General features: G+C 35.2%; 1 protein-coding gene across 6 annotated transcripts in view; it reads left to right on the plus strand.

The window, feature by feature from the left end:
* The window catches only part of UBE2D3 (ubiquitin conjugating enzyme E2 D3), a 34,874-nt gene that overhangs the window by 5,809 nt on the left and 2,995 nt on the right, over nucleotides 1–26,070 (plus strand). The window contains exons 1-8 of one of the 6 annotated variants that reach the window (XM_075998617.1): nucleotides 6,280–6,366; nucleotides 7,388–7,452; nucleotides 14,836–14,899; nucleotides 14,975–15,025; nucleotides 20,954–21,031; nucleotides 22,456–22,561; nucleotides 25,184–25,277; nucleotides 25,693–25,742. In XM_075998617.1, coding sequence (XP_075854732.1) covers nucleotides 7,427–7,452; nucleotides 14,836–14,899; nucleotides 14,975–15,025; nucleotides 20,954–21,031; nucleotides 22,456–22,561; nucleotides 25,184–25,277; nucleotides 25,693–25,741 — 468 coding nt within the window. In that variant the 5' untranslated portion in view covers nucleotides 6,280–6,366; nucleotides 7,388–7,426 and the 3' untranslated portion in view covers nucleotide 25,742. Of the gene's footprint in view, nucleotides 1–6,279; nucleotides 6,367–7,154; nucleotides 7,453–14,835; nucleotides 14,900–14,974; nucleotides 15,026–20,953; nucleotides 21,032–22,455; nucleotides 22,562–25,183; nucleotides 25,278–25,692; nucleotides 25,743–26,070 lie in introns of those variants that run through there. The other 5 variants (XM_075998615.1, XM_075998612.1, XM_012770951.3 and 2 more) reach the window with 5 other exon arrangements.

Below are 26,070 nucleotides of genomic sequence, written 5' to 3' on the forward strand. Positions count from 1 at the left end.
CCCAGGCTAGAGTGAGTACTGAGACGTTAGCCTAGCTCACAGCAACCTCAAACTCCTGGGCTCAAGCAATCCTCCTGCCTCAGCCTCCTGAGTAGCTGGGACTACAGGCATGCGCCACCATGCCCGGCTAATTTTTTCTGTATATATTAGTTGGCCAGTTAATTTCTTTCTATTTAGAGAAGGGATCTCATTCTTGCTCAGGCTGGTTTGAACTACTGACCTCGAGCAATCCGCCCACCTCTGCCTTCCATCCAGTGTTCCTTGTTAATCCAAGATACAATCAATTCTTGAGGATTTTCGAAAGCATTTTGTTGCAATCTTTCTATTAAAGAATGAACCAGGTTCCTAACACTGAGATAAATGTTTCAGATTAAATTTTCAAATCCTAGATTGGCTTTCACATTTCTTATAGCAATTTCTTCTATCCATTAGTTGTATATATTAAGATCTGACTGTATACTATATTGTGTAAGTGAGATTTGGCATATATTTGACATTTTGGGTTAAATTTATCAGAATGTTCAGAGTTTTTAAAGAATTTGGGGTCTTAGACTTAATCATTTTCTATGAAAAAGACCTAGAAATATTGAACATTGAAATACTGAGCATTTCTGCTTCAGTGTTCTCTAGGTGATTATGAAGTCCTTGTCTAAGACCCACACAGATACAGGAGAGTAATCATATAATCAATACTTAAACTAAGTTCGTAATCTGTTAGGCATAATACTCTAGTCCTAGGGGATAAAAAATAAGGAAAAATGTCGTTATCCATGAAAGTCCCTGCTTTAAGTGGAGAAAACAAATTATAAAACACAATCGGTATTCATCACTTTGTACAACTTACCTTTCAAGAATATTAGATCTAGTAGAAGAGATGTTTAAAAGAGATTAAGGGAATCTTGGTATTCACATATAATCAGGTTTGCTTATTATCTTCACCACATTTTATTGTTACAATGTGGCTTTTATTACAGCACCTTAATTCCTCTTGCCAAAACCAGTATGTTGAAGTTAGCAAAATTAATCTGTTTTCATTCTTTAATTGGAAAGTTTGTGGTTTTTAAGTTGGTCTTGCTACCATAGCAATGATCTTACTTAAAAATTGAATATTGTAATTAAGTTGGAATGCATTTACTAAGTATCTTATTAGGCAAATTATCTTATCAGATAAGATTTATCCTCAGTACTATACACTCAGTCTTATGTGGGGAGGGGAAAGGTTCACTGAAGTTATTTTTATACTCATTCAAATATCTGATTTTTAATCTCCCAGCTTCCGGAGTAATCTTTTGTGTCATTCAGAGAACTCCAGCTAACTTCATAGCTGAATTTGTCATATTTAACCTTTGAGTGTATCTTAGTTGAGATATACTATTTCTTGGTTACTCCAGGATAGAATACTTAATGCACATTAATCCTAATCTTGCTGTTCTTTCATGGCTGATGTCTAAGTGAGTGTTTTCCACTGGAATGCTGTTTTTATCTTTTTTTTTTTTTGAGACAGAGTCTCACTTTGTTGTCCAGGCTAGAGTGAGTGCCGTGGCGTCAGCCTAGCTCACAGCAACCTCAAACTCCTGGGCTTGAGTGATCCTTCTGCCTCAGCCTCCTGAGTAGCTGGGACTACAGGCATGTGCCACCATGCCCGGCTAATTTTTTTTTATATATATATCAGTTGGCCAATTAATTTTCTATTTATAGTAGAGACAGGGTCTCGCTCTTGCTCAGGCTGGTTTTGAACTCCTGACCTTGAGCAATCCGCCCGCCTCGGCCTCCCAAGAGCTAGGATTACAGGCGTGAGCCACAGCGCCCGGCCTGTTTTTATCTTTTATATCCATAAAATCCCTTATTTCCTATTCATGAGTTAAAAGCTTAGAACCTAAATTTGGTTCCTTGCCTATTTCAGATAATGTTTACAAGAGAATAGGTTTAAATAATCTTAAGTAACTTTACCTTCAGTGATGATGCAAAGAAAAATTACAGTAATATTCATTCAAGCCTTTCTTAGTATCTTGTCTAATGAACAAGCATACTTGTCTGGCCTGTAATTACAACTAAACAGGAAGTTAGTACTTTGTCAGTGATGTAATGAGACACTACAGCACTTACCTGTTAATCCTTAAGATAAAAACTTTTAGGATTTCTCAGAAATAATAAAAATAAGTTTTAAAGGGCTATTCTGTTTAAGTACAGAGTTCCATGAAATTGTTGAGAAATTCTTTTTGCCAAGCATCCTTCTCTTGAAATAACTACTGGTAACCATACATTTCTGAAAAGTTTGTTTCCTTCCTTGACATTTGTATCTACATTTGTTGTATAGAAATTAAAAATTTTTGTTATAGTAAATGTGAACTTTATATGAACAATTATAGTAGTTATTGCCTGCCTGATGGGCAGCTAATTGTACTACATTATGACCTCTGTCATTGATCTGAATCTTTTGTTAGATTATAAAGGCTCCTTTAGGGTGATTCTTACTTTTTTATAAAGGCACTTACTCCCCTTGCGGCACATGTCATGCTCTTATTCAGTCTCTAAGGTAGTGTTTGTGCTGCTCAGTATAGGTTTGAGGCAAAGGCTGTCTGTATAATAGTGATTCACAAATACAAGAAATTAACTTTTTAATAATGGCATAAGCTTTTAAGTTTTCCCCAAAGTGCTGATAGGAAATGTACCCATGCTACCTTATTCAGTCCTCATTATGACCTTTGTGTGATGATGTGCAAGATGGACGGCAGAGATTGGGACAACAATTATTATGGAACACAGTGGTGATTAATGATTATACTTCAAGATGGAACCCATGAACTTGGCCTTACCACTATAACCTAGTAATTTAAAATTTGACAAGCCTTTGAGGAATGATGGGACTTGAACAAACTAGAATAAGTTTTTTATGGGGTTATACTTTAATAGCAATAACTTTTTCATAAGTTCTGCCTTTTTGGTTATGACAATCTGATATACAGTGGTTGTCATTGAAAGTTTACAGAATGTTCATATAGTTGTTAAGAGTCTCATCTAACATTGCTGCTCTATAGCTTCATTATTAAATCATTTTAGTACTTCCCATTTGTAAGGTCTTTGAAGGCATGGATCATTTCTTATACTTAACATCCCTTCAGGCTTTCAGTGTTTTCTGTTCTCTGTAATCTGTGGTTGATCATTTAGCCATCATTGATTGAGAAAGATAGAGAAGAAAAAAAACGGTACTTAGCAGTACGTTTTGACTTTTAGGATAGGGTCAGCCTTTTTATATTTTACCTTCAAGAATCAACTGTTATAAAGAGATCCTGTATCCAATAATGATTGAAGTAAAGATCTTCCTCAGACCATTTGCAGGCTTTCTTTAAAATCCCACAAAAGGAGTATTTTCAGAATAAAAGATGTAGTGACCAAACCGTTAGTATTTAATCCTGTACCTCCGGATGAGAATACTTGCTTAAGCAGTACTTCTTGGTTGCCTTTTAGAGAGGCTTGATTCATGAGCAAATTCCCTGAATCCTGTCCCATTTTCTACCATAGTGCCCTGCCAGGTCTTCAGGAAATAGACAATTCAGGTGTGTAAAATCCATTGCTGTACCAAATTGCTTTCAAATATTTTAACCTGATGAGGTGAACTATCTAATCCATATGAGAACTTTTGAGGATCTCCTTTACCTAGAATAGAAAGAAGGCGGAGGTGGGTCTGCTTTATTTACCTCTTTTGCTTTTAAAGAGAAGGAGCATTTTTGCCCACATGAGAAGGGCTGGATTCTTAACACTAGCCAGGTGTGCAGAAAGTTTCAGGAGAAGCAATTCATAGGAAGATGATCCTAAGAAAATTTTCCCGAAAGAACCACACCATGGGAAAGAAATGTCCAACTGGCTATTCTTTTATAGCCAGTGTAGTTTCTTAGCATTGTACTCTTAATTGTATGTTGTTGGCCCATTTTAGTGTCTTTCAAAGGTGAGTGGAGCCTTCAGCAACTCCTAGCGTATGCCGGTCTTCCCACCAATTTTTTTCCTGTTTTAGTGGTTTTAACAGTGGTTTTAATATGATGTTTTTTTTCCCTTGGGAAGGGATGGTCAGCAGTGTATGAAGATTTTACGGGTGCCATGTGTGAGCTGTTCTTTGTGATCCTTGCCACTATTCCTCCCTTAACTACTGGGAAGCAATGAGCTGACAATTTCAATTCTTCAAATAATTTTGTAAATTGCTTTTGTTCCTGAAGCCTGTGAAACTTTTAGGATCTAAAGTTCTTTCATAAGGTGAAAATCACAGACAAAATTACCCTTGAAAATTTTGAGTAGGTGCATCATTGGAAAGTTCAATCTGGTTCACTTTTACATTGAGTAATGGAGAATTGGATTGGTGTGATTGAACTTTTTTCTTCAATTTGCTAAATACTGTATCAAATTCTTTAACTTAGAAGCAAGGACACCCTTTTAAGAAAAGAGTCTTTTGGGAACTTACCCAAGTTGTCTGGTAGATACACCACTCTGTTCTACTTATCCTAAAGCTCAATGTGTCTTACACTTGAACTCATTTCTTTCTCCTTTTAGGGGCTCAATTGTACAATAGAGGTGAGTCCTGTTTCTGAAGGGTAAATGCTCAATGTTGAACCACTTCGGTACTGTGCTAACCAGCCGTGAAACCTTGCCCACAGCCGGCACTCAATAGTCCCCACGATAGTTTGTGCTGTGCGTTGACAAGGAATCCGTTTTGCTCTTGTGTGATGAGGAAAAGCTTTAAAGTACTGAAAGCTTGTTTTACTTCACAGGCAGCTTTACTTGTAATGTAAATCAGAACATATGTGTTTTTATTACACTATTTTTAAATGTTGACCTTTTTTTTTTTTTTTTGAGACAAAGTCTCTGTTGCCTTGACTGGAGTGTTGTGGCATCAGCCTAGCTCACAGCAACCTCAAATGCCTGGGCTCAGGCGATCCTTCTGCTTCAGCCTCCCGAGTAGCTGGGACTACAGGCATGCGCCACCATGCCCGTCTAATTTTTTGTGTATATATTTTTAGTTGGTCAATTAATTTCTTGCTATTTTTAGTAGAGATGGGGTCTTGCTCTTGCTCAGGCTGGTTTCAGACTGCTGACCTTGAGTGATCTTCCCGCCTTGGTCTCCCAGAGTGCTAGGATTACAGGCGTGAGCCACTGCGCCCGGCCACAATTTTATTTTGATAAATTACAAATTAGAAAAGTCGTAACACGGCTTGTCAGCTAAAGTCACTCTGCACGTTCATCTGTTATCAACTATAGTTGACGCTGGTACTGAAGTGGTTAAGATCTTTTTTCTTTTTCATCCCCAGGAACTTAATTCATGTTCATCTCTCACCTGAGTTACTGCTATAGCTTCCTAATTTAGTTATAGACTCGTCTGTCCTTTATACTAGGGATTCCTACAATATGGGGTGAGGAGGGTCTGTGATACCCCAAAATTAAGTAATGTTGTGTGGGCATGTATGTATTTTGGGGTTAGAGGGCCAGTAGTTCACCAGAAGCTTACAAGTCTTGTCAGGAATAGTGTTGAGTCAGTGTTCCTGGATAGTATTTAAATGGTTTTATACCACTTAAAATTTGAAAAGCTATGAAACAATGTTATATATTCTTAAGCAATACCTATGTAGAAATGAGGGGGAAAAATTGATAATTTGTTACCTCTTGGGCAGGAAAGGCAATCCAAGTACATGAAAGAGCTTAATTATATCTGTAGCATTTCTTAAAATCTGAAGAAGTATAGTAAATGTTAACTTTGGGTCAAGCTAATATTTAGGTGCTTTTTAGGATGTGACTTAATTTTAAAAATATAAAAGTTAAAGATTCATTTCTAGTATACTACTGCCAGTACATTCAAAAATCCAAACCTGATTTGTTTTATGCCTGCTTAAAAGCCATCAGTGGGGGAATGGGTATTTATATACATAGTGAGTCCGATGCACACCATCTGGGGGATGGACGTGCTTGAAGCTCTGACTCGAGGTGGGAGGGGAGACAAGGGCAATGTACCTAACCTTAACGTTTGTACCCACATAATATGCTGGAAAAAAAAAAAGGAAAAAAAAGCCATCAGTGGCTTCTCATTGCCTTTGGGATAGTCTTCAACTAACATTCTAGGTTCTTAAAAGACGAAGCCCTGGTCTGCCTTTCTAGCTACATCTACCATTATTCCTGTACCCTTTCTTTGTCTGTGGTTTCCCAAACTACAGTACTTGTTAAAGCAAATTTTTATAGCCTATGTTTTTTCACATCCCTGACTTTGAATCATTTTCTCTACTTAGGAAACTTCTCTTCCTCTTTTGCCCTTGGTGAATGAATGCCACTTTATCTAACTTCCATCAAGACTCAGCTCAAATGTCACTGTCTTAAACCCAGGCAAAGGTAGTGGTTACTTTTTTCAGGACTTAACAAAGCATTTGAATTATTTTATTTTAAGCAGGTTGAAGTATAATTTTTTTTTTGTCTGCCTACTTTCTGTAAGCTCAGTATATTTGGGGAGACATTCATCTTATCTAGGTGTTTTCACACCTAACCTGCTTGGCACCAAAAGGCAGCATTTGTATGAATGAATAGATGTTTGATGGAGAAATTTTAGCTAGTAGTTTTGACATTACACTTTAATTTTAGAAATAGATTTAAATTAACCTCTAGTGTCTGTCATATATAGATTTAAAGTTGACTTTGTTCCCCCTAATTTAATTTTTACTTTATTTCATTTAAGTGTTTTTCAGCAAAACTCAAGCATGAACTGTTTTATTTGAGCAAAATTGGTAAAGGGTCCTGAGTAGCACTTTTCTTAGAATGATTCTCTCCCCACTTTTTTCCTCTTTTAATATAACCCAGATCAAGTAAGGGATTTATTAGAAGGAAATAATTAAAAAATCAAAGGACTAGCCAGCCATAGGAACCAGAGCAAGCTGCCACCTCAGAGACTGAAATTGCACAGTTCCAAGCCAAGTCAGTTCTTTGTTATCTTTGCTGCACAGTGTAGTCTCTTTTTCTTTGGCTTCTGGCTTAACCATGTAATTCCAGGACACATGCCAACAGTTCTGGGTCCTTACAGGTCCTGATTATAGGAGGGGGTGGGGGGATGTCCCATGTAGCTTTGATTTGCAGGAACTCAGGGATGGATGATGGAGTAAAGTCAAGTCAGGCTTAGCTTACTTTCCAACCCTTTGAGCCAGGCACTAAGGCTGAAGAGTACAAAACTCTGTGGTTAGCCATGCCCAAATAATTGGTTAATGGTAGCTGACGGTTACCTAGGACTATAGTCACATTTTTAGAATAAGGGAAAAGCAGTTCCATGGGTTAGTTTATTGAGTAGATAAAGTGTCTGCTACAAACAAGAGCATCTGCAATGATTTATTCTGTTCCTCTGATTTTTGTTTTTTCCTCTGCTAAGGTATGTCTTATTTGCTCATTTTGTGGGCATAATAATGATATGAAGATTATTTCATATCTCAAAAGGTAAGTGCTGGTACATGTTATTTAAAGGATGAGAAAGAAAAGTGGTAAAACTAGAATAGGATTTTTATCTTTAAAAACCTTTTGTCTTGATTCATAAAACGCTTTATATAGATTATCTTCTCTATTGAATTTAAAACTTTAGTGTGTAAGCTTGTTGGCGCCTAATTTTAGATCTTTGATTATTACTAAAGAGAAGACTTTTTTTTTTTTTTTTTTTTTTTTTTTTTTTGGAGACAGAGTCTTGCTTTCTTGCCCTGGCTAGAGTGAGTGCCATGGTGCCAGCCTAGCTCACAGCAACCTCCAACTCCTGGGCTCAAGCCATCCTGCTGCCTCACCCTCTCCCGAGTAGCTGGGACTACAGGCATGCGCCACTATACTTGGCTAATTTTTTCTATATGTATATTAGTTGGCCAATAAACTTCTTTCTATTTATAGTAGAGACAGGGTCTTGCTTTTGCTGGTTTCGAACTCCTGACCTTGAACAATCCGCCCACCTTGGCCTCCCAGAGTGCTAGGATTACAGGCGTGAGCCACCGCGCCCAGCCTAAAGAGGTGTCTTGATCATGACAACTTGGAAAATAAGATGTTTAGAAATGAGCTGAGAGTTACAAGAGCCTAAAATTATGGGAGTGAAGAGCTGAAATTCAGAATTAACTAGCTTAAATTATACCTTCACTCTAAAGGAATGATGTTAGCATTTAAAGGCTTAGTGATTCATAAATACCAGTGTGCAGAAAAACTCGTTTCTTTAAGAAATACTTTCTTAATTCTGATGTGTAACTTTCAAGTACTATGTTTATATTCTAGGTCAACTTTATAGCTTTCTGACCTTTAGTTTTATTTATGATCATTTCAACATCATTGGGTATTTTGTTTAGACCAACCATCATTAAATTGCTTTTTATGTAAAAATAACAGCTAAATGTTTTTTCAGACATTTTAATAAGTCTTACTAGATTCAAAACGTGTATGTTTATTAAGGAGGTAATTTGGGGTAGATACATACATGCGAGAAACTTGAATTGTACTGTCAACTTTTAACTCTTAGTTCAGTAATATTTGTCTTTTTTTTTTATTTTTTTATTTTTTTTATTTGAGACAGAGTCTCACTTTGTTGCCCAGGCTAGAGTGAGTGCCATGGCGTCAGCCTAGCTCACAGCAACCTCCAAACTCCTGGGCTCAAGCGATCCTCCTGCCTCAGCCTCACGAGTAGCTGGGACTATAGGCATGCACCACCATGTCCTGCTAATTTTTCTATATATTTGTAGTTGGCCAATTAATTTATATTTCTTTCTATTTATAGTAAGAGACGATGTCTCACTCTTGATTGGGTTGGTTTCGAACTCCTGACCTTGAGTGATCCGCTCGCCTTGGCCTCCCAGAGTGCTAGGATTACAGGCGTGAGCCACTACACCTGGCCTGTTATTCCAGTAATATTTGAATTAAAATGCTTGCCAGACATTTTTAGACAGCTAAGTATAAAAATTTGTCACACAGGCTGAAGTTTTAAACAAACTATAAGATGTGGCACTTTTGTTTTGCTTTTGTTTAATAAATGGAGAGCCTTAGCCAAGAAATCTTGCCTTTAAGATGGGTGGTCTACAAACTGCTTGTTAAGTATCTAGTACATTATGTGCCAGGTAATGTGCTAGAGTGCTTTAAGTCTCATTCATCTTCTCAAAACTTCTATAAAAATAGGCATTCCTATTTTAGAGGTGAGGAAATAAGCCTAACAGTGGGTCTTAGATTGAAAGTGAGTCTCCATACTTGGTGTTATTATTGGAGGAGACAGTCATGTCCTTATTTCATAATGCTATCTTTAGCATTTGCATTGCATATGTTAAATTGCATTTGGGTTTTAATAGTATTTTTGAAAATTCAGGTCTGTCTTTGTTATGTGGGAAAAGGGGGGCGGTAGGGTGGTTTGAAGATTAGTTCTTAAACATAAAACAGACCCTTTTTTGGAGACAGGGTCTTGCTCTGTTCTCTAGGTTAGGGAGTCATAGTAGTACACTGCAACCTCAGTCCAAGGCTCAAGCCATCCTCCTGCCTCAGCCTCCTGAGTAGCTGGGACTACAGGCAGAAGCCACTGTGCCCAGCTTTAAAATAGACTTTTAAAATGCGCCTTGAGGAGAGATCTTTTTTTGGTTACCGATTAAACAGTAGAACTGTTATATAAGTTTTGGAACATGGGAAAATTCTCTGTTCATATCAGACTGTTTGATTCTTTAACATGATAAAGTATGTCTTTTTTATTACTATGGGCACATAAGAGTTCTATCTTTATAGAGTACATACAATGTTTTGATATAGGCATACAATGTGAACTAATCAAATCAGGGCAATAGAGGTGTCTGTCACCTCTGGCATTTATCATTTCTTTGTGTTAGAAATATTCCAGTTCCACTGTTTAGGTTATTTTAAAGGATACCCTAACTTGTTGATTATAGTCAGTGCTATCAAATATTTTTCATTCTATCTACATTTTTGCCCCCATAAAGTATTAATGGTGCTAAAATAGATTGCCATTATAATGAATAAAAGATAAGGGTTATCATGGAATTGGCAAATCATTGTCATATGAGACTTGATCTATGAAAAAGTCATTTGCTTAATAGTGGATAGTTAATTCAGGTTGCAAAAAATGTATTTTTCAGATACTCATTTGGCTCAGTTATTTAATGTTTTGTTTCTGTTTAGTAATACTTTTTGAAAATAAAAACCACACATAATTTCTTTTAACGAATTGTTTAACTCTGAGGTAAGAATTTCTGTTAATTCCTACTAATCAAAAAAAAAAGTATTTGGGATGCATTTTCTCCCATTCTTGAATATATTAGGTGTATTTATGTAGACAAGCATGTTAAGGTCTGGTCTGATCTATCCTAAAATTGTGAATATTGGGATCTCTAGTTGTTTGCTAACCTTGTGAGCAGTTGTGATAAGTTTCAAAAATGAATTGGCAGGGCAGATCAGGATAATTCTTGTCTACAGCATTTTTTTAAAATGGAGTTAATCTAGACTGATCATTCCTGAACAACTGACCATTTTCTGAAGTGCATTTTGAACATAAGAAAGACAAGTACTTGAAGTTACTCTTTTTGCATTGTTTATTGTGGACAGGTCTTTCTTGCTGTGTTAGCATTAAATAGTTGATTACTACTTTTTTTTCTTCACTTAATTTTCAGGGTATTGGTTCCTTTTTTTTAGTGTTGAGTTAGTCCGAAGGTCTCTCCTACGACCATATCCTTTTACCATATCCTTTTATCAACGTGCTCTCACCAAGACCCATAGCTATAAATATCATCTATGTACCTAATGATACTTAAGTTTTTTTCCCAGCCTCTCTTTCCTGACCTAGACTTGTGTATGTACTTTTCTAGTTGAGTCTCTACTTGGGGGTCTAAATAGTAGTTCTATATCTACCCCCAAAAACATCACCTACATGTCGACCATTTTACTTAATGGTGATTTCAAGCTTTGTTTGCTCAGCTCAAAAGTCTTTTATTGTTCTATATGGAGTCAATAAAAATTCCTTGTTGAATTTTATAATTTCTTAAAATATATTTATTGATCAAATTGCCAACCATAGTGGCACATGCCTGTATTTTCACCTACTCTGAAAACTAAGACAGGAGGATCACTTGAGCCCAAGAATTCTATATTGTACTCCAGCCTGGGCAATGTGGTGAGACCCTATCTCTTTAAAAAAGAATCACACATGGTGTTTTGGGATTTTGTTTTTTAGTGGATCTATTAAATAGCTGTATTCAAAACTCCTTAAAAAACACACTGTTGGAACAGTTAATATTTTGTATGAAAGTTAGAACAAATCCTGGTAAATGGAGTATAGTCTCAATTCTTTTCTTGTTGTTGATATGTACAAGTATTTCCAAGCCCAGATATTTTTACATTTGCATTCAGATTGCCTTTTAGCAAATGTTTTTTTTATGAAGCAGAAACCCTTTATGTGATTAGTCTTTATTCTGTTGGGTGTTTTATCAAATTTGAATGTTTCTGCATTGTAAAACCATCTCAGTTTTATTCCATGGTGATAAAGAATACAAACTTACCAAATTAAAATGAGAGCTCCATCAAAAGAGCTTTCTCAGAAATCAAAATATTTAAAGCACTGTTAGAGACTTCTATGCTGTTGGAGCTCACATTGTTTAATTTGTTCAGTTCCTCAGCTTGTAGGGAAAAATTTTACTGTCTGATATTCAAGGTGTGTTTTCAATGATTCCAATGTACTAAAAGTTTCAAAAGATGAAATTTTTTTGCCAGTTTGCATGTTTTTAAAGATTTCAGGCCAGGTGTGGTGGGTCGTACCTATAGTCCCAGCTACTCAGGAGGCTGAGGCAGGATTGCTTGAACCCAGGAGTGTGAAGTTGTAGTCGGTGCACTCTATCCAGGGCAACAGAGCAGCAAGACCTTGTCTCTCAAAAAAAAAAAAAAAAAAAAAAAGATTTCCAATGGATTTGGAACAAAATGAACAATTAATTTAGAGGACTTACCTTCTCCCTTCACATCCTCCCCCATCAGGGTGGGATCCATATATTGATTTACATGGCAGTTCTTCAAACACTGAAATCCTGAAGACAGTTGGATTTTTTTTTTTTTTTATTACTAAACCTGAGATTTTCACACATTTCATATTGTACTAAGTATTTTTTAAATTGAGTTTTAGGCAACCACTAAATTTCTTTTGATTGGTTTGTATTAACAGCCAATACAGGAATGTTTTCTGCTTTAGATATTGTTTTTACCATAACATTCTGTTCATCCGGACTTAATAATTTTATCTTCGTTGTTAAGTTTGTTTTATAATAGGCTTATGATAGGTGTTTCCTTCAACAGAATGGTCTTAGAAAAGTTTTGATTCCATGTGATGAATGAAAGGAATGAAATCGTCTGTTTGAAGCATCTGAAATTGGTGTAAAACTGGCATTAAACTATTTGTAAAGTTCTTGTTCTACTGACCGAGTCTACATAGTGACAGACATTACTTAATTTTTTCACGTAATCACAAGAGATTTTATAATTAATATAAAACCGCAGTCAAGTGCAGTGTTAACAAATAATGAAATAGTTGTTATACCACGTCAGAGCACTGACTTTGAAGGGAGTGCTGCTCAACCTCTATTTCTTGTGTGTATAAATTTCCCATATTTACCCAAAACACTGCCAAAAGAGGTTTGCTAGTTTTTCTGATTTGATCATGTGTTAAAGGGAACTCTTCACTGTGTGTGCATTTTACACATGCATTTTAGCAAGTGAGGCCAAAGCAGAATCTGCCGAGTATATAAAGTGATGGTCTACTTAACCTATTGTGGCTTATTTTAATGTGGCTAATACCTGCCTTAAAGACAAATGTGGAACAGTGGTAAACTAGATAGCTTGTCAGGATGACTGGTGAAATGGGGATTCTCCTAGGCAAACAAGGACCAATGATCACTTTAGGAGTACCTTTAAATTCATTGGAATTTCAGTTTAGGCTTTAATAAAAGCTTTAATAAAAGCTATTTGATTGTGATATATTTAGTTAAGGCATTGAATGTGTAGATAAAATAACACTCGAAGGCTCGGAGTTATCTGTTTTTATGCTCTTAGTGTTGAGTACATGGGGTTTCAGTAAATACATGACTGAATGTACAAATATTTTCAATCATATATACAATCTTCAGAAGAAAACTAGTTTATGCAGTGGTATAAAGAAACTATAAAAAGTATCTGGTTTTCCAGAATCTGGGAGTAAAGGTGGGGGTGTATGTGTGCTGGTTACAATTTGTTACTCTTCCATGATGGTCTTACAACCTGCTCATTTCCTATATTAGTGCTACAAGAATCCACAAATCAGTTGTTGTTCTGAAACTTTCAAGTTTTGTTTGTTTGTCTTTTTAGGAAATGAGGTCTTTCCTATGTTGCCCAGGCTCTAATGCAATATCCATTCATAGGCACTATTTCTGTACCTTTCTTGAGGTTTAGGGAGGAGGGCTTATAGTATCATTTTATGTCCTTGACTTTGCACTGAAAAGCAAAGGTCAGAGTTGAGGGAAGGAAATGAATGTGCACAATTTGGAAATCTGTTTTCATTTTTGAATTCCTGCAGTTATAGGCAATAAATTGTTCTGGTAGACTAAATGATTGTGTTGGAGTTACATGTTCTAGATGCATTAATTTTATGATGGATTGGCTAGATTTTTTTTCTCCCTTTGGAGAGACAAGGTCTCATTCTGTTGCCTGGGCCATATTGCAATGACACCATACCTCACTTGCAACCTCAAATTCTACGACTCAAACACTCTTCCTGCCTCAGCCTCTCACGTAGCTGGGACCACAGGCATGGGCCACTACACCCAGCTAATTTTTCTATTTTTTGTAGAGACAGGGTCATCTAGTTATGTTGCTCAGGCTGGTCTCGAACTAAGTTACAACAATCCCTAAACTACGTATTTGTTCTTTTTCTTCTTTTTTTGTTTTTAAATGGATGGCTCTTATGCCATAGACTGAACTTAAGACAAAGTTAATTTGAGAATGTTGAAGGCAGTAGTACATTAACGTTGATTCTGTTTACCTTATTTTTAATTTTTGATGATTTGACATTGGCTATATATTTCATAAGGTTGGGGCTGTGCTGTCTTAAATTTAACAAAATCTTAGTAAGGAAACTACTTGTTCACATTAGATGATCAATATTTGTTATGCACAAGTCATGGAAGGGTTAAGTACATATTTGTTGGAAATAATTCATGTGGAATTATGCGAAGAACAAACTACTGTCTACCTAGCAAAGAAAGTTCTTTCAGAGTTGGAAATGCAAAAAGAGCTAAAAATGGATGTTGAGTAAAAGATAAGATTGAGTTGAGAGAATAAGGAAATAAAAAACAAAAAGGGTACTTAGTCCCATGAGATTTTTTTCAAGTGGAAAAAAGGGGGTCAGTGGATTTTAGGAGGGAAGGTACAGTTCAGGAAAAATTTTAAAGCAAACAAAGGCCTCTGAAATGGTCTGAAAGTTCAACAAGGAACAAGAATGTTAAGCTGTGCCTTGTCTAAGTTTTCATGCTATGAGAGCACCTGATTACAGCTATTTCGGTTTTTGAGAGATCAGCTTTTGTTCATGTGACAACAATTTTCATATCAGTGTATAAATACTTTTATGAACCCTAAGCCAAAATAATTGTCTCAGCATGTGTCCATTAGACAACTATGCCTGCATGTTCCAGAAACTAGAGTAGGGTTACTTAGGTTTTCTCTCTTAATGGAATGTATTGTTATGTGAATTGTGATTGCCAATCCCTTCAAGAATGGGATAGAGGTAACTGGAAGCAGTTGATTCTTTTTTTACTTGCTTGTGTTTTCTTAAACTTTTCTGTCTTGGCATAGGAACTTAGTGATTTGGCCCGTGACCCTCCAGCACAATGTTCTGCAGGTCCAGTTGGGGATGATAGTAAGTAACTTTGAAATTGATTTTTACGACAAATTTTAAAAAAAAATTTTATGCATTTTTAGATGATAACCACAGGTTTTTTTTCTTTTTCTAGTGTTTCATTGGCAAGCCACAATTATGGGACCTGTAAGTATTAAGAATTTTCAAATTTAGTTGTAGTCGAAGATCTTAGCATAGATCTGGTTGTAATTTCTAACTTAGTCTGTGGGTTTATTATATAACATAGTTATTCTGTTTTGGATATGCCATAGTTGTATTGCTTTTGAAGGAAACAGGACATAATGAATTAGTCAATTGTTACATGTACTTTGTGTCTGTCCCTGTGTTCAGGTTCTAGAGTATAGCATCTCTGTGCCCTACCAAATAACACTTTACCTCAATCCAGTTTTTCTTTAAAGCATTTAAAGCATTGTCATGAGCTTCCTGTTACTTAGAGACAATTAAATTTGCTGGCTCTGATCCTACCATGAGTTTTGTTACTTAAAAATCTTACTCTATTCCTATAGCTGCCAAGAATCTAGCTTAATTTGTATTATTTTGATATTCAATTCTTTATAGAACTTTTAGTTTTATGCAAAATTTGAATATTTTTAGGCAGAAAGTGATATTTTGAATATAGCAAAATTCCTTTCTATCCTGGGTAGATAAGAAACTATATGCTGGATAATTGAATATTCAGAATTATGGATACCATCTAAGAATTTCAGAGAATTAGAACGCACTAAAAACATCCTGGGGTAAGACTTATCTTGAACAAATACTTACCTTTTTTTTTTTTTTTTTTCTTTTTTAACTTGGAAGGCACTTTAGGATTTCTATTCTAAGTTATATATGTATTTTTCTGAAAACTTTCTGCTTTCTTCCCTTTTTGGTGGTTTTTATCTCAACATAAATGGCAATAATGTACTAGGTAAAACAATGGTCATTAAGTAGATGTTTATAATTTTAAAGGAGAAAATGCCCTTGGAAAACTTAGCCAGTGGATAGGTTAGATCAACAAGTATTCAGAAATTCTGATTTTAATCTTAAATTCACATTTCTGTCTCAAATGTGAGCTCCTGCTGTGTGCCAGGCAGTAAGGATACAAATAAATATAATAGACATCCCTGTCAGTCTTTGGGAATTCTGGGGCAGATTAAATTGTGATAAGGTGAGAATTAAGTGATCCGTGAATGAAGTGCTGAGTAGGAAATGTATGGGAAATTATAACAGGGATAGTAGAGTAATGGTGAATTGTTACAACCTTAAAGGTAGGGAAACTGAGAATCAAAATAAGACAAATGTCAGGGATGGGGCAGATATCAAATTTAATACTGTGAAATACGCTCAATTTTTCCAATAAGGTACAAAGTCAGAACTGTACATTTTGTTACCTCGGGGACTATTTTTATTGTTTCAGATTTTATTTTGGTTTAAAACCTTTTGTTTAGTAGCAAAATTATATTTGTAATGCAGACAGTTAAATGTTGACTTACCCAGTTTGGCCCACACGATGTTTTAAAAGTTGGCAGTCTTTGGACAAAAACCGTCTGACTAGGCCCTGATTCCACAAGCTCAGGACAGAGTAACAGCTGCCTCCCCTTTTTATTGTTTATGTGTTTGCCATGGTTCCTACCAGGTCCACTTCATATTATCTACCTAGATTTTGTAAGCAGTTGCTTTTGCAGCCTCTAGAATTTTCACATATGGATTGCCAGTTTTCAAAGCAAAGAAGTCAACACAATACCCTACATGTCTGTACCCAAATAAAGCTCATCTTTGATTCAGAGGGTACTTGAGGGTAGTCTCATAAAAATTGACAACACTCAGCACAAAAGGGTTGTTGACTTCTGTGCTTTCTTATAACTGGATGGTGTGCAGAATAAACAACTCCTTAATGGTGTTTTTATGCTTGATTTTTGAAACCACTATTTTGAATAATACATTTTTTTCCCAAAAGGCAAAGAATATACCTACAGTAAACCAAAGGAAGCCATGAATGAAGAATACAGGCTAGAAATTTTTTAGAAAATACGATTGTTTGTCCTGATGATTTTTTAGTTTACTTAAAATTTGCTTTTATTTCCAGAATTTTTTTTAATGTATTACATATATTTCAGATCATAGTTATTCCTTGCTTAAAATTTTTTAGGAACCTTTTAATGTATATTAATGACTAGCAGTTTTCTGCTTTTAAAAACATTTGATTTTGCAAAAGCAAAAAATTTATACCACAAACTGCAGTTTTGCTGTGGTAGCAGTATTCACTGAAATGTATGTTTTCCACTATATAGGTTAACTCTCACTGTTGGATAATTTGAGGAAGAAGTTGGAGGTTATAAAAATGTGCCCAAAGTACAGATTTTATTGTCTTCTACATAAGTTAGCACTTAATTTTTATGCCAGCTTTTAAATAGGTAGTGCATGAATGAAACGAATGTTCTTGCAGCTTATGAATGCATCTCTGATAAAGCATTCACAGTATAAGATAAATATTTTGAGTGTGGTTACTAATATGTGACATGCAGTTGTGGGCCAAAGACAATAGGACCAGTGGTTGTATAACAACCCATAAACTACAGATGTACTGGAAGAACTGGAAGGTAACAAAATTACTTTTGCTTTAGAGTACTTCTTAGGTCAGAATGATGCCAGTGCCACAGAACTAAAGATTCCTGACTTTCTAAGGAATGTAACATCTAATTTCAAGTTTCAATAAAGAGTAACTAATTTTAAGGAGCTATAGTCAGGAAATGGCTCTTGATTATTAAAGTTGTGCACCAAAATTGCTTGGTTTTAATAATGGTGTGTGTTTGTTGGCTTATTCTTTTTGAAAGTAAACTATTTAGGAAACAAGTATTAATAAAAGGTAAACCTTTGAAAGAATTGACAGTTGAATGGTGTTTAACTTTTTTTTTTTTTTTGCACTACATTTTAAGGATCGTTCCCAGTAAGAATTGATTCAATGAAAAGAAATTAAGTGCTGTATTTGTGAATAACATAACTTTTGGCCTGGGCACGATCAACTAGAAAAACCATCTGAAGTAAAATAATTGCTCATAGATGTTATTTTATTAATCCATAGGGTTATTTATTTCAACTCACTAAGAGTATCATGTCAACTGACTAGCGATACATGAAAGCTTTTTCCTTTTTTATGCCTTTTTTTGAGACAGAGTCTCTCACTATCACCCAGGCTAGAGTGCAGTGAAGTCATCATAGCTCGCTGTAACCTCAAACTCCTGGGCTCAAGTGATCCTGCTTAGGTCTCCCAAAGTGCTAGGATTGCAGGCATAAGCCACCATGCCTGGCTTCTTCTTTACTCTTTAAGGAACTTTGTAGTCTGGTAGAAGAAGAAAATGAAAGGTTTTAAATATGGTGGGTATAACTATGTACATAAAGAGGTGTAACAGGTTAGCCAGCAGATTGCACTAAAGGGAGGGCTGTATTATAAGGAAAAATATTCCAGGTAGGGGAAAGAAAAAGATGTGAAACTTGTTATCCCTGTAATTATTTTACATGCAATAGAGAGTATATTCTGGAGAAGAGGTAGAAGATCAAACTAACTGGACTGGTGGGAACCCAGATCATAAAGCACATATGTACTTAGGATTTTGAATTTTATCGTAAAAGCTCTGGTACATTTCAGGTAGAAGACTAATCTTAAAAAGAGCACTTCATCATTAGGATGGTGGGATAAATTGGAAGGGAAAGCCAGAGTGAAGGCAAGAATATTAGTCGTAAGCTATAGCAGTAATCTTAGGCAAAAGATAATATCATGAACTAAGATAGTATTGGCAGTGAGCACAAAGAAGAAGCTAATTCAAGGAATGTTAAAGATCTTTAAGATTGGGTAACTACCTAACTCCTGAGGAAATGAGAGAGAAAGAATCAACAATGAGATCCTGGTTTATGGCTCTCTATTGTGATTTACTATTGGTAAGAAAAATGGGATTGAGACAAAGAGTTTAATGTTTTGGGGACATGAAATATCTAAGTAGAAATATTCAGTAGACATTTGAATATATGCCCTAGAATGAATAATTACACCAGAGAGGAATCTGAGAATTTGTAAACTTTACACGGGGCCTGGAGATAGAGCCAGAATATGGATCTGTAAGGAGTACCAACATCTTGTGGTTGCTACAGAGGAGTGACAGGTACTGAGAGGGAGCAGCTTGGGCTGATGGGTGTAAAACCAGGACAGAAAGTTTCTAAAGAAGAGATCTAGATCTAATTCTAGATTTGCAGATTCTGGATTTGCAAGATTTGGGTCATTTTGCTGGTCAAAGTATTCCTTTTTGTTTGGGGTTCTTTTGTCTGTGGTTTTTTTGTGAAGGGGGTATAGTTTGCTGCCACTTTATAAGTAAATTTGATATCATAAGGCCTCAATTTTTTTATATGACCTAGTTTTGTTGCCTCTAAATTTTGTAGTTTTACAATTTTTCCTCTGATACCAGGGGATTTTAGTGTTAAATGTAGCACTGAAATATTTTTCCCCTTAATTTCTTTCTTTGAACAAGTGAAAGGAAATTTGGCTTTGCCTAATCTCAGTGGATTGCCATTATTCAGAACCAGTCAGATATGCCACTTGATTGTGGAATTAAAGCTGAAGCAGAGCTTCCAGAATTTTTAGTTGTAGACTTTAATATTTAGGACTACCCTTAGATAGTTAATTGTACACAGTAAAAACATATCTTCTATAACATCTGATTATATGAAAGTGCACATTACTTGAAGCATCTATTCTCGCTTAATATCGCTATATTATCTTAAAAAGATACATTAAACTTAGATCACATTTTCTGGTGTCTTGGTTTGTTTTGTTTTCTACAGTTCTTAGATGACATAGTTTGAAGTCTTAGATTTTGTTTAATTAAAATTTTGTAGAAAATATGAACTTGGGAATTGGAAAAGGGCTCAGTTTAAATAGTAGCTCTTCTACTTACTAGTTGTATGTTTCTTTGAACCCAATTCTTCATTAATGAATTGACCTGTCTCCTTTGATCTGTACCAGAGTATAAGCACATCAAGACGAAAAATTATTCTTGAAGTCACTAACATTTATAGTATATAGTAGAGTAATTGAATTAATGTTTAATTATTGTATAGAAGAGTCAGGATTAAGTGAGCTACCCTGAACTGTCAGACCTGTGGAAGTTTTTTGTTTTTTTTATCTGCCTGACATTTAGAATTGGCAAAGAGCGAGGGGCTCATATATCTATATATACATCCTTTCTAATGGAAAGGAATGAATGTTGGTAATAACCACATTCACATAAATTTAAAAATGACTTCAGATTGGTTCTTTGCGTATCCAGAGGCACTTAGGCAATTTGATATTAAAATTCTTGACTAGATCAGTATCTTGTCATTCTTTGATTAGTGTTAAGTGGTCTTCAGAAGACATGTTTGAATCTTGGCTCTATAATTGGCCATTTGTACATTAGACTGAGCTACTTTAAGGTCCATTCATGAAATAGGAATGTTCGTTTTAGTCATCCATAAAATAGGAACAAATCTTATCTGTTTTCTGGTATTGGTGAAATTAAAATGAAAAACGAGAAGCTTTGTTAAAAGACCTGTTGTTTCTGTTCTGTTTCTTCTCTTGATGGAAATTGTGTATTGCCCGGAGTAATGAACATTTTGGTTTGCCATTGGGCAGAGTGGCTGTTGAGATGCAAAGCCATTTGCAAATATTGGGTTGTTACAAATATGCTAGACATCTAAAATTTTGTTTTCAATTGTAATCTAACTGATACGTGATACTGTGTGTAGACTTCATTGCTAAGTGTACTTTTTCATTTGTGAGAACTGGTATCTCAAACACTGTTTCTGGGTAATTGTTTAAAACTTGTTGACTTATGTAAAATTGGATCTAAGTAAATTAGGTTTCATTACTGTGTAGTAAATTTTGATTGTTTTTTTCTATTAATAGAAACTGAATTTAGTTTATTGCAGTGTAAATAGGTAATTTTAGTTCTTATTAGAGAAATGCTTAGAAAATAGAAATGTTACATAGATTATTTAGCAATATTTTCAATGTCAAGGTTAAGCATGCTTTTCTTTTTACAGAATGACAGCCCATATCAAGGCGGTGTATTCTTTCTGACAATTCATTTTCCTACAGACTACCCCTTCAAACCACCTAAGGCGAGTATTTTTCCCTAAAATCTGTTACTATAGATTTATACTTTATTTCAGAGGAATAGAGCATTCTTAAAAATTAGGGTCCTGTGTAATTGAGGCTGACTATATTGAATTGAGTCGGTGAGATAGAGATGCTAACTTTTAACCTTTAGTTAAAAAAGAATTAGGGCTTGATGTGAACTTTTAAAATGGGGATAAGATTTGCCTTTTTCTAAATATTGTATATTGCATGGAAACTCTTTTCTTTATTCTTATATAGATCATTGAACCCTATTATGTTTTAATAGTAGGCATCAAATATTTGACTTCATTATATATTTGCACATATTGCTACAATTTATACTATATGTCCCAGTTAGATTACAGTCATTTTGGCTTTGTATACATAACTATAAACTTAACAAAATAGAGTTGCTTAGTGCACTGAGGTGACTGGTTTATAGGTGTTAAAAGCAAATGGTCAGGCCGGGCGTGGTGGCTCACGCCTGTAATCCTAGCTCTCTGGGAGGCCGAGGCGGGCGGATTGCTCGAGGTCAGGAGTTCAAAACCAGCCTGAGCAAGAGCGAGACCCCGTCTCTACTATAAATAGAAAGAAACCAATTGGCCAACTAACATATATATATACATATATATATAAAATTAGCCGGGCATGGTGGCACATGCCTGTAGTCCCAGCTACTTGGGAGGCTGAGGCAGAAGGATTGCTTGAGCCAGGAGATTGAAGTTGCTGTGAGCTAGGCTGACGCCATGGCACTCACTCTAGCCTAGGCAACAAAGCGAAACTCTGTCTCAAAAAAAAAAGCAAATGGTCCTTGACTTCACGGAGTCATTAACAGAAATTCAACCTATCTTAGTAATTATGGTCGATAACATGTAGGACATTGACACATCACCATAACTGTCATCATTCATGTTATGGGTACAATGTGATGGTTCTTTTAGGTCAAACACTTGTGATTGATTCAAGTTTACATTTTATGTAAGTGGAAATGCAGACTTAAATATGTGCCTGTATAACTTGAATTTTAAATGAGCTGATCTACAAAATTTGTTTACATCCAAGAGTACCTTATTTTTTTAAATGAATGTGTTAAAAAGCCATTCAGATAGCCCTATGATACTTGTGATATGAATAGGACCAAATAACCTTTGTAACTGTCCACCATACCACAAAAACGAAATTTTTGCCCCAAAGCCATTTTAATTAAAAAGAAGGAACGAGGTGGGGGTGGGGGGGATCATGGTCAGAATGTAAAAACCAGTTTCTGTATTTGGTACTTTTATGTATATGTAGTATATTTTAAGAATTTGAATTTTTTTTTTAATTATGGGTTGGCTTTTAAAGCAAGGCATAAAAGTTTTCTACTTAAGTTTTGGATGTTTATTTTATTTGAATGAAATAGCTAATGGTTTCTTGTTTATTTTAGGTTGCATTTACAACAAGAATTTATCATCCAAATATTAACAGTAATGGCAGCATTTGTCTCGATATTCTAAGATCACAGTGGTCTCCTGCTTTAACTATTTCTAAAGGTAAAATACTTCTAGTGAAATAGTCTTAAATTGCTCTGATTTTCTAATAAAGGTGTTTCAATCTTCAGTCTGTTTATCTGAATCTTTGTTAACTTTTTGATAAGAAGTAGGAAGGAATAAAATTTTTAGCATTTTTGCTTTTAACAGTATTGATTAAAAAGACTTTGGAAAGAAGTTAAAATTGGGATGTTGGGGGGACATTATTTACCTTTGTCACAAAAGAGCAAAATCTGTTTTTGTAGATTTCTGTTACTTTTCAATCCCAAATCACTTGCAGATCTCATACTTGCTTTGTTGCCTTTTTATCAAGGATGCTGAAATATACCTAAACTTAATTGACCTTTTAAATCTTGAGGTTTCTACCCTTGGAAGATTCTGATTTTGCTTTTCTGTGTTTATTTTTAGACAAATCGTTAGTCAGGTATTATATAACCATTGTAGGTTGTCCCTACCTAATAGTCTAAAATTATAGAATCTTGGAAAGGTTTTGGATTAATTCTGGTCTTCTGCTTTTTAGTAGGAATCCAATTTAGACCTCTCCAACAGGTTTTCCAGTCTCTGCATAAATATTCCAGATGGAGATGAGATTTCTCTTCATCACTTTCTTCTTTATGAATGACTGGTGACTTTTGTGTCACCTTTTCCTCATAAATTAAATCACACACAAAACTGCTTAATGGGAAGAAAGTCTGCCTTCTAGTAATTGTCAGTTTTTGGTATTGGCTTAACATTCTTAGGTACATGGAATTCATTTTTAATGTTGCTGATTATAACATGTAACAGTGTTTCAGATATTGGGGATAGCACATCTCTAAGCATTCTCATTTTCTAACTCTCAATACTTAAAGCGCAGCATTTCCCAAATTGTTTCTTGAAATAATAGTATCTTACCAAAGTGTTTTTGATAAAGTGATTTTATGAGTTTGGTAAACACAAAGTGAAAATTTTTTGTTTTTTAAGGCAGGACATCATATAAAGGCTTTCATATGCTTATATAATGCATTTGAATCTTTGAAGGGGCTGTGTAACATTTTCCAAACTTGTATTAAACTTGAATCACTTTTGGGGGAGAAACTAAAAACAATTTGGGCAAATGCTGCCGTAATTATTTCAAGTCTTTTAAAATTTTAGAATTTTTTTTTTTTTTTTTTTTTTTTTTTTTTTGAGACAGAGTCTCGCTTTGTTGCCCAGGCTAGAGTGAGTGCCGTGGCGTCAGCCTAGCTCACAGCAACCTCAAACTCCTGGGCTCGAGCGATCCTTCTGCCTCAGCCTCCCTGGTAGCTGGGACTACAGGCATGTGCCACCATGCCCGGCTAATTTTTTTTTTATATATATATATATATATATCAGTTGGCCAATTGATTTCTTTCTATTTATAGTAGAGACGGGGTCTCGCTCTTGCTCAGGCTGGTTTTGAACTCCTGACCTTGAGCAATCCGCCCGCCTCGGCCTCCCAAGAGCTAGGATTACAGGCGTGAGCCACAGCGCCCGGCCAAAATTTTAGAATTTTAAAATTCTGTTTTTCATCACCTTGGATGCGTTCTAATTTATTTTCAAATCATGCTCTCATACCTAAATAACCAGATTTTTATTTTTATTTTACTATTGCTGGGAATGCACTATAATATTAAAAAATGCTTGTATGGTATTTTGTTTTTATTAAAGTAACTTTTTTGGCAGCTATATTTTGCTAACTTGAGTGAACTAGCAGTCAAAACTGAAGCTCTTTTTACCCTTTTTTCTGTGAGTTGCTGTGTAACCAAGTCAGATTTATTCTGTAATTTTTCTGTATTTGCCACCCCTGCATTTAGGATTGAGATTATATTTGCTCATGTCAACAGTAATATGACAATGTGTCTTTTTATGTCCTTTTTGTTTTTCTTCATTGAATGATTGTCACAACCACTTCAAGTATTTATAAAATTCTTATATCTTGAATGGTGACTGGTACATAGCAGGCACTCAGAATGAATGAGTTCTATGTTCTGTGATACTTGGCATCTTCTAAGTTGGTATGTTGAACAGGTCAGAGTAAGAACTAGAGCTGAAAGCTCACTTAGTACTGAAGAGGTTTTGGCATTGTTTTATTTAACCAGTACTCTGGGAATATGGTCTCTAACTTAGAAATTCAAGGAGACAAAACATTCAGTGGAGCAGGTTGGAGGTTTTTCTCAAACCTCTGAGGGCACAAAGAATGGATTTTTTCCATCATGCCGTACAAATATGGCATGGATGTTTACCTGTAAGTTCCTCCTCCTCCCCGGAGTACCAATAAACTTGTTAAATTCTAATGCCACTTATCCTTTTAAAAAAAAATAATAATAATATGGCATTGTTTGGTTTTGACTGTCTTAGAAACTTCTGAGTTTGAGTTTGTCAGTAGTTTTATAGCTACTCAGCACTGAATTTGATGCCACAAAGCTCTACTTTTGGTCCTTCTTATTTACAGGAGCTTCTCTTCTTTCTGTAAAGCAGAATCTCTGTAAAACTGTCTCATTGAATTTAAAATATGTGCTAGTAAACATCTTTTGAGGACTGATGGTTGTATGTGTTTTTAAATAATCTTGACACTTACTTACCCAGACTCCCAATGCTGAGTAACAGATATTTATTTTCTTGCAGTTCTTTTATCCATTTGTTCACTGCTATGTGATCCAAACCCAGATGACCCCCTAGTGCCAGAGATTGCACGGATCTATAAAACAGACAGAGATAAGTAAGTAGTAGTGTAAGAAAATGTTATAAAAAGTGGTTTTACTCAATGCATTAGGCTTAAACTCTGCTGTAAGTTGTGCAAATGCCAAGAAGATTTGATACTTGGTAAGATAGTTAAAAAAAAAAGTACAGAAAGCCAGTTATTGAAATGTAATTTTTAAAAAAAATTTACTAGGTTTTAGCTTATGTGAACAATTAATAACCCCTTTTAAATGTTTTTGTTTTATCTTAATTTGTTAGATACTTTGTCGCTTTATTCTCAAGTTTTGGGGTAGGAAGCTACCCCAATTATTCTTAAAAAGTATTCCTGTTTTAAAAAATTTGGTCTAAATTTCTCAAATATTTGAATTATGTTCAACTTAACCATTATAACTTTCATATGTTATAATTAATGCTAAGTGTACTTGTTCAATTAGGTACAATAGGTTAGCAAGAGAGTGGACAGAGAAATACGCTATGTTGTAGGGTAAGAGGATCTGCACTCTATGGTGCGCTTATTCATGGTATTGCCAGCACTTGAGTGCTGCATGCTTTAAGGCACTGTATTAACTAACAAAGGTAACAGATGTGGCAGTTTTTTGAGAACTATACATTTAACTACTTGATCTGTTTAGTGTGAAAGTATATACCCAGTAATCATTACTGCTTAAGAGTATAATTGCATGGCAAAGCAGTTACATAGCATTAGTAAGAAGTGTAAATTTAAGTAGTATCTTTTTCAAACTATTATGGTGTTTAAATTTTAGTTTGAGACTTTATACCAATACTTCATGGAATGTGGTGGTTTAGTTGAA

The sequence above is a fragment of the Microcebus murinus genome, chromosome 29 (assembly GCF_040939455.1).
Source record: "Microcebus murinus isolate Inina chromosome 29, M.murinus_Inina_mat1.0, whole genome shotgun sequence".
Taxonomy (NCBI): domain Eukaryota; kingdom Metazoa; phylum Chordata; class Mammalia; order Primates; family Cheirogaleidae; genus Microcebus; species Microcebus murinus.